Source organism: Neoarius graeffei, chromosome 5 (genome assembly GCF_027579695.1).
Source record: "Neoarius graeffei isolate fNeoGra1 chromosome 5, fNeoGra1.pri, whole genome shotgun sequence".
NCBI classification, from domain to species: Eukaryota; Metazoa; Chordata; class Actinopteri; order Siluriformes; family Ariidae; genus Neoarius; species Neoarius graeffei.
In genome coordinates this window covers 43,101,382-43,116,474 of record NC_083573.1, presented here as the reverse complement: position 1 = coordinate 43,116,474, position 15,093 = coordinate 43,101,382, and the positions used below count along the sequence as shown (strand labels likewise).

The 15,093-nt window shown below is 43.2% G+C and overlaps 1 protein-coding gene across 1 annotated transcript; it reads right to left on the bottom strand.

The window, feature by feature from the left end:
- Positions 1–2,919: 2,919 nt before the first annotated feature.
- Positions 2,920–14,891, bottom strand: LOC132886733 (small ribosomal subunit protein uS2m-like). The gene is made up of 4 exons (XM_060921742.1): positions 14,838–14,891; positions 8,333–8,443; positions 4,047–4,176; positions 2,920–3,928 (listed from the first exon to the last, which is right to left on the bottom strand). The coding sequence occupies exons 1-4, from the start codon at positions 14,860–14,862 to the stop codon at positions 3,415–3,417; spliced, it is 780 nt and encodes a 259-aa protein (XP_060777725.1). The 5' UTR covers positions 14,863–14,891; the 3' UTR covers positions 2,920–3,414.
- Between the last annotated feature and the right edge of the window lie 202 nt (positions 14,892–15,093).

Sequence of the window (15,093 nt, the reverse complement as noted above, 5' to 3'; positions counted from 1 at the left end):
AAGCCTGTGGTGACGGTGGCAAGGAAAAACTCCCTCAGACGACACGAGGAAGAAACCTCCAGAGGAACCAGACTCAAAAGGGAACCCATCCTCATTTGGGTGACAACAGACATGATTATAACATTAACAGTTTTAACATGAAGTCAGTTTCGTTGATGATGTAACTCTTCAACTGATGGAAACTTGAGTGCAAAACTGTTCATGACAACCGCAATCCTAAAGTTAGCAAGTCAACTGTCGTCCTCAGCCGTAAAAGCATTACTGTAAGCGTCCAGAGCATCTTCCAAGTGTGACTTTCGACAGTCCGTACGGGGCCGTCCTCCACAGGAGCGATGTGATGAGACTCCTACTGTCCAAAAATGGTGTGAATGTATGTGCAATGAACTGGCATCCTAACATGAAGATAGGCTCTTGATCTACGATGACCCTGAGCAGCATAAAGCCATGACTGAAGATAAATGTGTTAATACACAGGTTCCCATCCATTCTGGGACATACTGTACAGCTTGGACTTCAAAACAACCCATGCACATCTCATCTCATTATCTCTAGCTGCTTTATCCTTCTTCAGGGTCGCAGGCAAGCTGGAGCCTATCCCAGCTGACTATGGGCGAAAGGCGGGGTACACCCTGGACAAGTTGCCAGGTCATCACAGGGCTGACACATAGACACAGACAACCATTCACACTCACATTCACACCTACGGTCAATTTAGAGTCACCAGTTAACCTAACCTGCATGTCTTTGGACTGTGGGGGAAACCGGAGCACCCGGAGGAAACCCACGCGGACACGGGGAGAACATGCAAACTCCGCACAGAAAGGCCCTCGCCGACCACGGGGCTCGAACCCGGACCTTCTTGCTGTGAGGCGACAGCGCTAACCACTACACCACCGCGCCACCCATAGTAGAAGATAGTACTCTTTAATACCATGGTTCCTTGAAAGTTTGTGAATTTGAGGGGGAAAAAAGGCCCAAGTTTTTGCAAATATGCACAAATAGACATGGCTCTTTGAAAGTCCTTGAATTTATACATTTTGTGCAAAAACAAATTGAAGACCTTCAGACGGCACTGCATCAAGTGCCGTCATTCATTAGGCCGGCACGGTGGTGTAGTGTTTAGCACGGTCGCCTCACAGCAAGAAGGTTCTGGCTTCGAACCCAGCGGCCGGCGAGGGCCTTTCTGTGTGGAGTTTGCATGTTCTCCCCGTGTCTGCGTGGGTTTCCTCTGGGTGCTCTGGTTTCCCCCACAGTTGACGTGGGGCGGCCTTGGGCTGAGGTGCCCTTGAGCAAGGTACCGAACCTCTGACCCCTCCCTGGGTGCTCTGGGCTGCCCACTGCTCTGGGTGTGTGTGCATGTGTTCACTGCTTCAGATGGGTTAAATGCAGAGGATGAATTTCACTCTGCTTGAAGTGTGCATGTGACGAATAAATAAAGGTTTCTTCTTCTTAGTTGATATAACCATGTGGGCTCAGGATTAACTTTGGCAAACCTTTGTTAAGAACTACAACATGGAGTTACATCCACATATTTCGCTTAATGTTAGTTTTCTTGCCACTGTTTAACCTGCATCATTTGACTTCACTCACTCATGCACGCACATGATGGTGACCGTTGCACATTCTTGAGGCAGGTGGCGTTTATCTATTCAGTTGGTCATATTCAAGAAAAATGTTTTGTGTTGTGAACCTGGTGCTAATGAAATAAATAAGCAGTTACTTAGCTCCTCAACTTCTCTCTTTATCACTCAACTTACACATTGTTTTGCTGTGCTGTGTTGGAGAAGGCAAGAGACCACATCGTCTCCCATCACTGTAACAGCACGATACTGCTGTCTGTGAGCTTTTACAAAGTCTGCTAGTTCTCATTATAAAAATTCTTAGTGTTCTAACAGTAACTAACCTTGAGTCGTTTCTCAGACTATGCTGTGTTGGGTCCTTGAATTTGATGTTTAAGAAGGTACGGTAACCCTGTTATATGGTTGTACCAAATTATCTATTTCGATACTACTGATTCAGATTAAAGGCAGCTCAGGTTATCGTCTGCATGGCGTTTCAGTGATTCCAGCACACTCTCAAATATTTTTGCAAATATGCACACATTCCAGTTCCTCCTAGTCAAGTTTATTTCTATAGCGCTTTTAACAATAGACATTGTCGCAAAGCAACTTTACAGAATTTGAATGACTTTAAACATGGGCTAATTTTATCCCTAATCTATCCCCAATGAACAAGCCTGTGGTGAAAGGAAAAACTCCCTCAGACGACACGAGGAAGAAACCTCCAGAGGAACCAGACTCAAAAGGGAACCCATCCTCATTTGGGCGACGACAGATGTGATTATAACATTAACAGTTTTAACATGAAGTCAGTTTCGTTGATGATGTAACTCTTCAACTTATGGAAACTTGAGTGCAAAACTGTTCATGACAACTGCAGTCCTAAAGTTAGCAAGTTAACTGTAGTCCTCAGCCATAACAGCATTACTGTAAGCGTCCAGAGCATCTTCCAAGTGTGACTTTCGACAGTCCGTACGGGGCCATCCTCCACAGGAGCGATGTGATGAGACTCCTACTGTCCAAAAATGGTGTGAATGTGTGTGCAATGAACTGGCATCCTAACATGAAGATAGGCTCTTGATCTACGATGACCCTGAGCAGCATAAAGCCATGACTGAAGATAAATGTGTTAATACACAGGTTCCCATCCTTGGTCCTGGAGTACCCACTGTGCTTTCCCTACACACCTGATTCAACTCACCAAACAACCCCTTCCTGACTGTGTTCAAGCTGGAAAAACACTAAAATGTGCAGGACAGGGGCTTTCTCCAGCACCATGGTTGGGAACTTGTGAATTAATGGAATGTTCAGATGATTTTGTTGTAGAACTACAAAAAAAAAAAACCCACACGCCACAAGATTTACTCAGAAGACTTGTTTATGCTTTGTGATGAAACCCAAACTTTTAATAGTACATCTACTCCACATGATACAGGAAAAATTCTGGAGCCTTTCAGTATCTTTGACTAGTTGATGTATACTGGGATCTCTAACATAGGGATTATCTTCTCAGTCCTCTGTGTCTCAAAGATGGTCTACATTTCTGCTTTACCTCCGTGTTGTGAGAGTTGGGTTACAGTGGCTTTCCAACCCAAACCTGAGGACACAATACATTCCTCATTTTAGTGAATTCCTGCTCGGACACACCCAGAGGTGGTGTTGGGTTTGATAATTAGCCATATCTATCAGTGATGTGCTTGAGGGGAAGAAAAAATATCAACAAGGACCAAGAACTAGATGCTCAACAATAATCTCTGAAATGTGATAAACAGCTGCCAAAAAAAAAAATTCAGACAGAAATGCAGAACTTGCATTAAACTTGTGTCTCTTGACACACTCGCTCACTCGCTCTTGTTCATATTCCCTTAATCAGCTCCATTTGCTTCCTCTTGTCCTTCGCCCTGTTGATAGCCATCCTGAACAGACGGCAGTACAGCTCCACCGCAACCGGAGTATCATCATTGCCCGGCACTGGATACGTGATGAGGCTTGGGTCACAGTCTGAGTCGACGATGCCCACTGTGGGAATGTTCATCTTGGCAGCATCGCGTACGCCAGTGTGTGTCTGGAAGACACTGTTTTGTGTACAGAGGAAGATAATGAGGTCAGGCAGGCGCACCCCAGTGGCACCGACATTGGTGAGCACACCTCCCTGCCAGTAGCGGGCGTGAGCGTATTCGCCACATCGTTGCGCCGTAGATTCGGTCAGGTGTGTGAACTGGCGCCGGCGGCTTACAAAAAGTATGATGCCACCGCGGTAAGCCACATGTGCTGTGAAGTTCAGTGCCAGCTGTAGGTGGGAAACTGTCTGCTCCAGGTCAATGATGTCGACATCCAGGCGTGTACCAAACAGATAGGGTGCCATCAATCTTCAGAGAGGGACAAAAAGAGACAGGACAATTCAATAGAGGACACAGACAGACAGACACAGAGAGTATGAGACAGGCTGTGTGTTACACTTATAAAATATGAACACTTCTGTTCTACCTGTGCCTGCAGCCTTTCTTGTGGCCAAGGTGGACTCGGGCTTCAAACAGGTCCTTTAGACTAAAGAGCTCAGACACACTGAAGAAGTCCGGCTGGGTCAGAGGAAAGTTCATGATCTTATCATTCACATCTGCGAGAAAAGACCATGAACAAGGGTAAGCATACAAACACGGTATAAATACAAACTGGTTTATTCAGAAGTTAATTTTTAACATTCCTTTGGATTCCAGTTTATTGTTTAACAAAAAAAAAGGGGCTAATAACTGTTTATTCTTGTTTGCAACCTCCCCAGAAATTCCTCTCTTAAAACATGTTCACTGTACTTTTTTGGGCATCATTTTAAGGAACAAGAAGACTTTAAATAAGAGACAAAATACTAATGTATATTTTTATTTATACAGGGGACTGCAAAAGTAGATATACAGTAATGAACAAAACGTTATTTTATTGATTATACAAACAAATCAATAATAAACATATTAATCCCTCAGACGTTCAAACTGTTTGCCTCCGGCATTCACACACTCCACTAGTCGAGTGTGGACACCCATGCACACTCTGGCACAAAGGTTTTTATCAGCATCAATTTCCTGGCAAGCCTCCCGTATGAACTGAATCGTGGCATCAACAGAACGTGGCTTGTGTGCAAAAACCCTATCTTTTACACATCCCCAGAAAAAGAAGTCCATGGGGTGAGATCCGGCGAACGTGGTGGCCAGTCAACAGCTCCCTGACGTCCAATCCACCTGTTGGGAAATTCTGTCAAGTAGTGCACGTACTGTACATCGAGTGCGAAGTGTGGTGGCGCCCCATCCTGCTGAAAGTAGAAATCGTCCTGCTGCTGCTGTTCGCGTATAATCCTTACTGTATACCTACTTTTGCAGCCCCCTGTATAGTTTGGACACCCCTACTCATTCATAGGTTTTTCTGTATTTTGACTTTTTTACATTGTAGCACGGGCGGCACGGTGGTGTAGTGGTTAGCGCTGTCGCCTCACAGCGAGAAGGTCCTGGGTTCGAGCCCCGTGGCTGGCGAGGGCCTTTCTGTGCAGAGTTTGCATGTTCTCCCCGTGTCCGCGTGGGTTTCCTCCGGGTGCTCCGGTTTCCCCCACAGTCCAAAGACATGCAGGTTAGGTTAACTGGTGACTCTAAATTGACCGTAGGTGTGAATGTGAGTGTGAATGGTTGTCTGTGTCTATGTGTCAGCCCTGTGATGACCTGGCGACTTGTCCAGGGTGTACCCCGCCTTTCACCCGTAGTCAGCTGGGATAGGCTCCAGCTTGCCTGCGACCCTGTAGAAGGATAAAGCGGCTAGAGATAATGATGAGATGAGACATTGTAGCACAATACTGAAGACATCAAAACTATGAAACAACATGGAACATACATGGAATTATGTGGCAAAAAAAGTGGTAAAAAAAATCCCAACATGTTTCATATGTTAAGGGGTGTTCACACGGCAACTTTTACTCTGGTGTAGCACCAGGGCTGCCCCGGTAGAGCGTTCACATGGTACAAAGTTATACCGGTGTAGCCCCTGAAAGCTGCTTAAACCGGTGCAAATCTAACCCTGCTCGGGAGGTGGTTTAAGAAATTTACTCCGGAGTAAATGCTAGTTTGCGGGGCAGCACCGATATAAAATGGGACGTCTGAACGCTACAGGGGTAGACTCGCTACGCGTGAGGAGAGTTGATTACATACGGGCATTGCATAATTTACATCCTGGTATTTTGTGCTTCCAAAATGGCGAATATCAACAACAACAGAACTGCGTGTCTTCCAGTGTTGCCATATTGGGCGGTTTTAAGTGCATTTTAGCGGATTTGAACATATTTTGGGCTGGAAAACGTCAGCAGTATCTGGCAACACTGGTGTCTTCATCCACGTTGTTTTCCCGGCGCTTGGTGATGCCATGACAACCGGGAAAAGGAAGTACATTTTCAGGCATGCGCATATTTCATTTCCGCATTATTACTATCGTATAGCACGGTCGCAAAAACTGCCGTGTGAACGCAAGTGGGGCTGCACCGGTGCTAACACGCTTCTCTCTAGTAAGCAGGTTTGTGACGTGTGAACGCTCCACAAAATTTACACCGCTGTAAGATATATCGCAACAAAATACATCGGTGCAGCATCGATGCAAATATGTGCCGTGTGAACACCCCTTTTGATTCTTCAAAGTAGCCACCATTTACTTTGATGACGCTTTGTACACGATTGGCATTTTCTTAACCAGCTTCATGAGGTAGTCACCTGGAATGCTTTTCAATTAACAGGTGCCTCGTCAAAAGTTAATTAGTGCAATTTCTTACCTTCTTAATGTGTCCAAGATGAATGAATGAATGAATTTATTTATTTCAGTCAGCAACAGCAGCAGCAGTATATGTACAATACAAGCCAATTTAGTCACCACAAATACAACAGTTCTGTGGCTGACTGAAAAGGGTTTAGGCTGAAGCTTAGCTTATAAGTGCCTAACACACAAATCACTTGCCCTACAGGATAGTCCAAAGAGCCATACAAATAAAATACAGTAACGAAAAAGAAATAACTCATTTAAATAAATATAGATCAAACAGTAAATAATAAAAATACAGTAAATAGCCCTAATCCACAACTGTAGTCATCCATATCATGTCAAGAAATGCTCACCTAAGGAAATAGAAACGACATTCATCATTACTTTAACATGCAAGTGTTTTAATTAATAAAAATAAAGAAAAAACATTGAATTTGGAGGCATGTCCAAACTTTTGACTGGAACTATATATTCCTCAGTTGGCCATAGAGTTGTCTCTGCCACATTGTTTAAATTTTCATTCTGTAATTAAAATTGTCGTCTTTGTTGAGAAGGATATGTTGCCTTAACGTTTGCACTGATATAAATAATGCACCATAGAAAACTGTGCGCGCTGCTGTAAAAGGAAGGAGAACCGGCGACAGGGTCATGGGTGTTGAAGGCCCATTGATTCGCATGGGGCACAAAGGCTAGTCCATATGGTCCAATCCCACAGAAGAGCTACTGTAGCACAAACTGCTGAAAACGTTAACGCTAACACCTTTCTGTTTTAGCCAGCATTAACTTTTTCACCAGTTGACCCTCCTTGGACCACTTTTGGTTGGTACTAACCACTGCATACCGGGAACACCCCACAAGATGTGCGATTTTGGAGATGCTCAGACCCAGTCATCTAGCCATTACAATTACCCCTTTTCCACCAAATCAGTTCCAGGGCTGGTTCGGGTTCACAACTCGTTCAACTTGCGAGCCAGCTGAGAACCAGTTTGCTTTTCCATCGCTCGTGGTGCTAAGGGGAGCCAAGTCATTACGTCGCTGTATACGTCAGTTACGTCGCTGCGTTTGCATAAACCTTGGCGTGAATATGGAAGCAGCAACAACATGGAGAAGAAGAAGCAGCAGCAACAACAATAATAATGGATAACTTCGCGTTTGTACAGCTGCTGCTTCTTGGCGCTTAAAAATGGCGACCTTTCGTTTGTTGTTGGTCTTAACAACTTCTCCCCCCCTGCTGACATAAGCGGTTCTTTCCTCTGGCCCAGCAGAGAGTTGGTGCTACCCGGGAACCGGTTTTTCTGGCCCCAGAGCCAGTTCTTTGTCAGTGGAAACAGAAAACCCGGTTCCAAACTAAGCACTGGCCCCGAACCAGCCCTGGAACTGCTTTGGTGGAAAAGGGGCATCTGTGGCCCTTGTCAAAGTCGCTCAGATCCTTGCACTTGCCCATTTTTCCTGCTTCCAACACATCAATTTCAAGAACTGACTGTTCTCTTGCTGCCTAATATATCCCACCCCTTGACACGTGCCATTCTAATGAGATAATCAATGTTATTCACTTCACCTGTCAGTGGTTTTAATTTTATGGCTGATCAGTGCAACGTGGACAGTCAATCAGGTACATCGGATTCAAATTGGATATGAAAAACAAACAAAAAAACGGATTTGAACTGAGAGTCTGAACATAGCATAACTTGTCTTGTGAACATTCCACAACATTAAAGATAACCAAGTTGTTAAGCGGCATGATGTGTCATTCATTAATAATGAAAATTGTAACTGTTCCCAAATTGCTGTGGTATAAGCTGAATAAAACACTTCAGGACATGCTGCTTGGGGTGGTTACGCATCACTCCATCCCACTGTTGTTGATTTTTTTTCCTGCACCACGATGCCCCATCATAATTGTATTCCTTACTCATCACATTTCTAATCGTGGTATTTACATCATTTCTGATCAATACAAGTGCAAATGTTTGAATAGAGCTCCATACCAGCATTTTCGTTGTGAAAAGCAGGTGTGGGTTTGGCAGCAGTGGTGAATGTGTGGCTGTTGGAGGAAAACGCAGCTCCCACCAGCTGAGCACTCCTCACACCGCGGATTACTGAGGACACAAAACCAACACAGAGAGATCACATAAAGAGAAGATACAGTAATGTGCAAGCACTATTTTATTTTAGTTCAAGCTTTGTTATAGATTTTTATTTTATGACTGATATTAAAGGTGGTGGCACGGTGGTGTAGTGGTTAGCGCTGTCGCCTCACAGCAAGAAGGTCCGGGTTCGAGCCCCGTGGCCGGCGAGGGCCTTTCTGTGCGGAGTTTGCATGTTCTCCCCGTGTCCGCGTGGGTTTCCTCCGGGTGCTCCGGTTTCCCCCACAGTCCAAAGACATGCAGGTTAGGTTAACTGGTGACTCTAAATTGACCGTAGGTGTGAATGTGAGTGTGAATGGTTGTCTGTGTCTATGTGTCAGCCCTGTGATGACCTGGCGACTTGTCCAGGGTGTACCCCGCCTTTCGCCCGTAGTCAGCTGGGATAGGCTCCAGCTTGCCTGCGACCCTGTAGAACAGGACAAAGCGGCTAGAGATGATGAGATGAGATGAGATATTAAAGGTAGACTGCCTTTCAGATTTTTCAAGTTTAGGTCATGAAAAGAAATTCCCCTAACAACCAATTATTTTTGTTTAGTGGACTGAAAACTACTCAATTCAAATCACAGACTTCCAATTTTATTCTTTTTTTTTTTTTTTTAAGAGAACAATTAATTAATTTAGGGCTACGTGGCCCTACATTCTCTGCTATTTTTTCCTGCTTCACCATGACCCAATTCAAGATACATTACACCATGCATCACCTGGTAGGCTTTCCCCATTCACGCAAGGTTTTGTGGGATACAAATTTGAAACAGGAGAGAAAAACGGAGGACGTGAGTGTGGGAATGAAACGTGAAAGACCGACTACAGTAACGAAAAGCGAGAAGAAAACACATTATGTTGAGAAGGAAAGGAAACACAGGAACAAACTAATAAATATCGGCGGTCAGCGAGCACCTCGGTGTGATCAGCTGTTCATTTAGCGACAGAATGATGGAACTGTCAGTGCACGGTCAAAGGTAAACCTGCGCATGCACACACGGACTTCCTCTGTCTGCTTGACTGCGTGAAGCGAGCGATTTCATGCACGTTATTTGCTCTGGAATCCCCTCAAATTAAATAACTTCCCAGCCACAGAATGGCCTGACATTTTGTCAGCTATTACAGATATGAACATACATCACAATGACCAAATTTCAGAGGGAACAAAAGTTCACCGATTTTTATGAAATCGAAAGGCAGCCTTGCTTTAAGTCAGTACAAAATCATTTTAGATTTCCAAACATTAGTTTTAGTTTCAGATGATGTTTGTACCTCAGTAAAGAAAGCAGCATGTTATGCAAGAGAGCACTTTTCAGAGCAAAAACAAAATAAAGGCTGCTGGGTTTTGCTGCAAAATTAAGAAGCAAGTGTAACAGTCAAACAAAATGTACCTCAGCTCACGTTTGGGTGTCATATCAAAGGGTGTGCACATATGATATTTCACATTTTGATTTTTAATAAATTAGCACAAATGTCTAAAAACCTGCTTTCACTTTGTTATTATGGGCTATTTTGTGTAGAATTTTGTGACAAAAAATGAACTCGATCTATTGTAGAATAAGTCCATAACGTAATAAAACTTGGAGAAGATGAAAGAGGTGTGCAGACTTTCCGGCTTGACTGTGTGTGTGTGTTATATATAATGTGTGTGTGTGTACATACATACATACAGTGCCTTGCAAAAGTATTCATACCCCTTGAACTTTTTCACATTTTTCCACCTTACAACCACGAACTTAAAAGTTTTTTATTGAGATTTTATGTGATAGACCAACACAGAGTAGCACATAATTGTGAAGTGAAACGAAAATGATAAATGGTCTTCAAAATTTGAAACAAATAAAAATCTGAAAAATGTGGTGTGCATTAGTATTCAGCCCCCTGGACTCTGATACCTCTAAATACAATCCAGTGCAATCAATTGCCTTCAGAAGTCATCTAATTAGTTAATAGAGTCCTACTGTGTGTAATTTACTCTCAGCATAAACACACTTGTTCTGTGAAGGCCTCAGTGGTTTGTTAGAGAACACTGAAGAACAAACAGCATCATGAAGACCAAAGAACTCACCAGACGGATCAGGGATAAAGTTCTGGAGAAGTTTAAAGCAGGGTTAGGTTATAAAAAAATATCCCAAGTTCTGAACATCTCAAGAAGCACTGTTCAATCCATTCAAAAATGGAAAAAGTATGGCACAACTGCAAACCTACCAAGACATGGCCGTCCACCTAAACTGACAGAGCGAGCAAGGAGAGCACTGGTCAGAGAAGCAGCCAAGAGGCCCATGATCACTCTGGAGGAGCTGCAGAAATCCACAGCTCAGGTGGGAGAATCTGTGCACAGGACAACTATAAGTCGTACACTCCACAAATCTGGCCTTTTTGGAAGAGTGGCAAGAAGAAAGCCATTGTTGAAAGACAGGCATAAGAAGCCATGTAGGGGACGCAGCAAACATGTGGAAGAAGGTGCTTTGGTCAGATGAGACCAAAGTTGAACTTTTTGGCCTAAATGCAAAGCGCTATGTGTGGCGGAAAACTAACACTGCTCATCACCCTGCACACACCATCCCCACTGTGAAACATGGTGGTGGCAGCATCATGCTATGGGGATGCTTTTCTTCAGCAGGGACAGGGAAGCTGGTCAGAGTTGATGGGAAGATGGATGGAGCTAAATACAGGGCAATCCTGGAAGAAAACCTGTTGGAGGCTGCAAAAGACTTGAGACTGGGAAGGAGATTCACCTTCCAGCAAGACAATGACCCTAAACATACAGCCAGAGCTACAATGGAATGGTTTAGATCAAAGAATATCCATGTGTTAGAATGGCCCAGTCAAAGTCCAGACCTAAATCCCATTGAGCATCTGTGGCAAGACTTGAAAACTGCTGTTCACAGACGCTCTCCATCCAATCTGGCTGAGCTTGAGCTATTTTGCAAAGAAGAATGGGCAAAAATTTCAGTGTCTAGATGTGCAAAGCTGGTAGAGACATACCGCAAAAGACTTGCAGCTGTAATTGCAGCAAAAGGTGGCTCTACAAAGTATTGACGCAGGGGGGCTGAATACTAATGCACAACACATTTTTCAGATTTTTATTTGTTTAAAATTTTGAAGACCATTTATCATTTTTGTTTCACTTCACAATTATGTGCTACTCTGTGTTGGTCTATCACATAAAATCTCAAGATACTTTTAAGTTCGTGGTTGTAAGGTGGAAAAAGGTGAAAAAGTTCAAGGGGTATGAATACCTTTTCAAGGCACTGTATATACCTAGCGGCACGGCGGTGTAGTGGTTAGCGCTGTCGCCTCACAGCAAGAAGGTCCGGGTTCGAGCCCCGTAGCCGGCGAGGGCCTTTCTGTGCGGAGTTTGCATGTTCTCCCCGTGTCCGCGTGGGTTTCCTCCGGGTGCTCCGGTTTCCCCCACAGTCCAAAGACATGCAGGTTAGGTTAACTGGTGACTCTAAATTGACCGTAGGTGTGAATGTGAGTGTGAATGGTTGTCTGTGTCTATGTGTCAGCCCTGTGATGACCTGGCGACTTGTCCAGGGTGTACCCCGCCTTTCGCCCGTAGTCAGCTGGGATAGGCTCCAGCTTGCCTGCGACCCTGTAGAACAGGATAAAGCGGCTAAAGATAATGGATGGATATGTGCAAAAGTCTTAGGCCTCCTAGTTTTAAACTTTGCTATAGATTTCTATTTTATGACTTCTACATTATCAAGTCAGTACAAAAGCATTTGAGTCCAAACGCTCGTTTTCCAGCACAAAATTAAATGTTACAGGAAAAAAAAGTTTGTATCCGTGCATCATATTACATAATAGACCACTTTTCAGATTAAAAAAGAAAGCATAATGAAGGCTGCTGGGTTTTGGTGCAAAATTAAGAAGCAAGTGTGACAGTCAAAGTGTCCAGAAGAACTGTGGCTGGTTCTGTAAGATGCTCAGTAAAACCTACAGCTCATTTCCTTATCAAACTGCACTCATTGTACCTCAGACTATTTTTTTTTTTAAAGCAAAGGGTCGTCTCACACCACATACTGACTTTGTTTCATTTAGTACTCTATACTAATCTTTATAGCATTTTTAAATGCAGAAACATTTAATTTCAATATTTTTGAAGGCATCTTGGCTCGACAACATTTCTTTTCGTGTGTTTAAGACCTGAGCACAGGGTTTTATGGAGAAATAAATCAAATAAAACAAGCTAGCTCGAGAAGAACAGCAGCTTTTACTAAGGGTTGTTTTACAATCAGGGTACAAAGTTTGTGTCACAGGGGTCCAAAATTCAAATTGATTCAAACTGGTTCTTGTACCAGTTTTTAAGTGAAGGACAAGTTAAAGAACAGATTTCAGGTAATTTTTTGACGTGTGTGTATGGTAGTTTTGTATAATCTGCTATAAGATAAAGAAGATTAAGTGTAGCTTTAAGCAGGGCTGGGAGAAACAAATGAAGTGATTCTCAAGGCCAATTTATGCTGACAACCCAGTCCTCGCAGATGGCGTCGCAGATGGCATCTGCGTAGCCCCCCCCAAAAAACTGTGACCACCGCAGAAGCCTCGCAGACAGCGTCGCAGACAAGAGGGCTCTGATTGGTCCACTCTACATCTGCTGTACACGCACTTCCGCTTCCCTACTTTCCCGGTTTGTTTTGTTTTCACGACCGCCATTTTTAAAAACACGAGCGAAGATGGAGCAGCATGAAGAGCGGTTGATCGAGGAATTGAGGAAGTACGTACATCTATACGACTCCAGTTCTAGTCATTATAAGTAACCGGAGGATAAACACTCCACTAACCACACCCACCAACTACTCCTAGCGATTTCGCGACTTCGCGCCCCCTTGCGTTGTGGCGGTGAATAACATCGCGCACGCCTATTACTCCCCGCTCAACGATAAATTACAACTGTCTGCGAAAAGCTATCTGCGAAAGCCTTGTCGAAAGAGCATGCAGAGGGCCTCAGAGAGGACTTTTTTTTTTTTGACAATTCAGAATCCACTACTTCCATAGTGCTTTTAAATATACACTACCGTTCAAAAGTTTGGGGTCACCCAGACAATTTTGTGCTTTCCATGAAAAGTCACACTTTTATTTACCACCATAAGTTGTAAAATGAATAGAAAATATAGTCAAGACACTTTTCTGGCCATTTTGAGCATTTAATCGACCCCACAAATGTGATGCTCCAGAAACTCAATCTGCTCAAAGGAAGGTCAGTTTTATAGCTTCTCTAAAGAGCTCAACTGTTTTCAGCTGTGCTAACATGATTGTACAAGGGTTTTCTAATCATCCATTAGCCTTCTGAGGCAATGAGCAAACACATTGTACCATTAGAACACTGGAGTGAGAGTTGCTGGAAATGGGCCTCTATACACCTGTGGAGATATTGCACCAAAAACCAGACATTTGCAGCTAGAATAGTCATTTACCACATTAGCAATGTATAGAGTGGATTTCTGATTAGTTTAAAGTGATCTTCATCGAAAAGAACAGTGCTTTTCTTTCAAAAATAAGGACATTTCTAAGTGACCCCAAACTTTTGAACGGTAGTGTAAGGCTTGTAAGCTTTGTGTTATATTTATGTCCCAATATCTTGACCACATTTTAGGATGAAAATAATCATTTTAGATATGTTATTTTATATTGAAAAATTAGCTGTCTCTGAGAGGACTTTTTTTTTTGACACAATTACATACTAATTTGATCAAAATAGTCTGAAAACTTACTGGCATTCAACATGTTTCCAATGATATGGAACCAAATATGTGTTTTATGGTATAAAGAATGATGTAAGTGCATCCCTTTTGGAGCTACCTGTGGTCAAAAAAGCACCTTTTCTAAATGACACGAGTAATTTTGCTAAATATGACATATATTGTCATACATTCACCAAAAATAACGTTATCACCAATTTTTTTGCATGGTAAATAGAACCATCACAGGGCTACAATAAACAACCAAGTTTATTTAGTCAAGCCTTTTGATATTGAAGATAATAAGTGTTAAATGTGATTTTTAGCTTGCGTACCCTGATTGTAAAACAACCCCGAATTAAAATACCGGAAGTGCTAACTGGCTGATTAGCATGGGGTTTCAATATTACTCACACAGTATATATTTATTAGATACACTGAATATTAAACTCAGAAACGCCTCAGTGTCGGCTATCTTAAAGACATGCCCGGGTTAGTGGAGGAATGAGAGAGTTATTTAGCGTTTCCATTCTCCTTCCCTCCTGGCTGTGGTGTGTTCAGTCTCACACACACTGAGCGAGCAGACACTCATCTACAGGAACAAAATACAAAACTCACACGCGATCACTGACTCCATCTCAAGTCTTATAGCTAAACCTTTTAAGAAATATATGTTTCACCTCTAGTTAGTATCCCCGCAGCCATGCTTATAATTCCCCTCTGTCTCCTCCCACTGAAGGTCAGCCGAGTAGGATTCTGGGTAATGATGTCATAACTCTGACTAATACTAAGCGTCAACGCTAGAGGGAAAAAAACTCCATCTCATCTCATCTCATTATCTCTAGCCGCTTTATCCTGTTCTACAGGGTCGCAGGCAAGCTGGAGCCTATCCCAGCTGACTATGGGCGAAAGGCGGGGTACACCCTGGACAAGTCG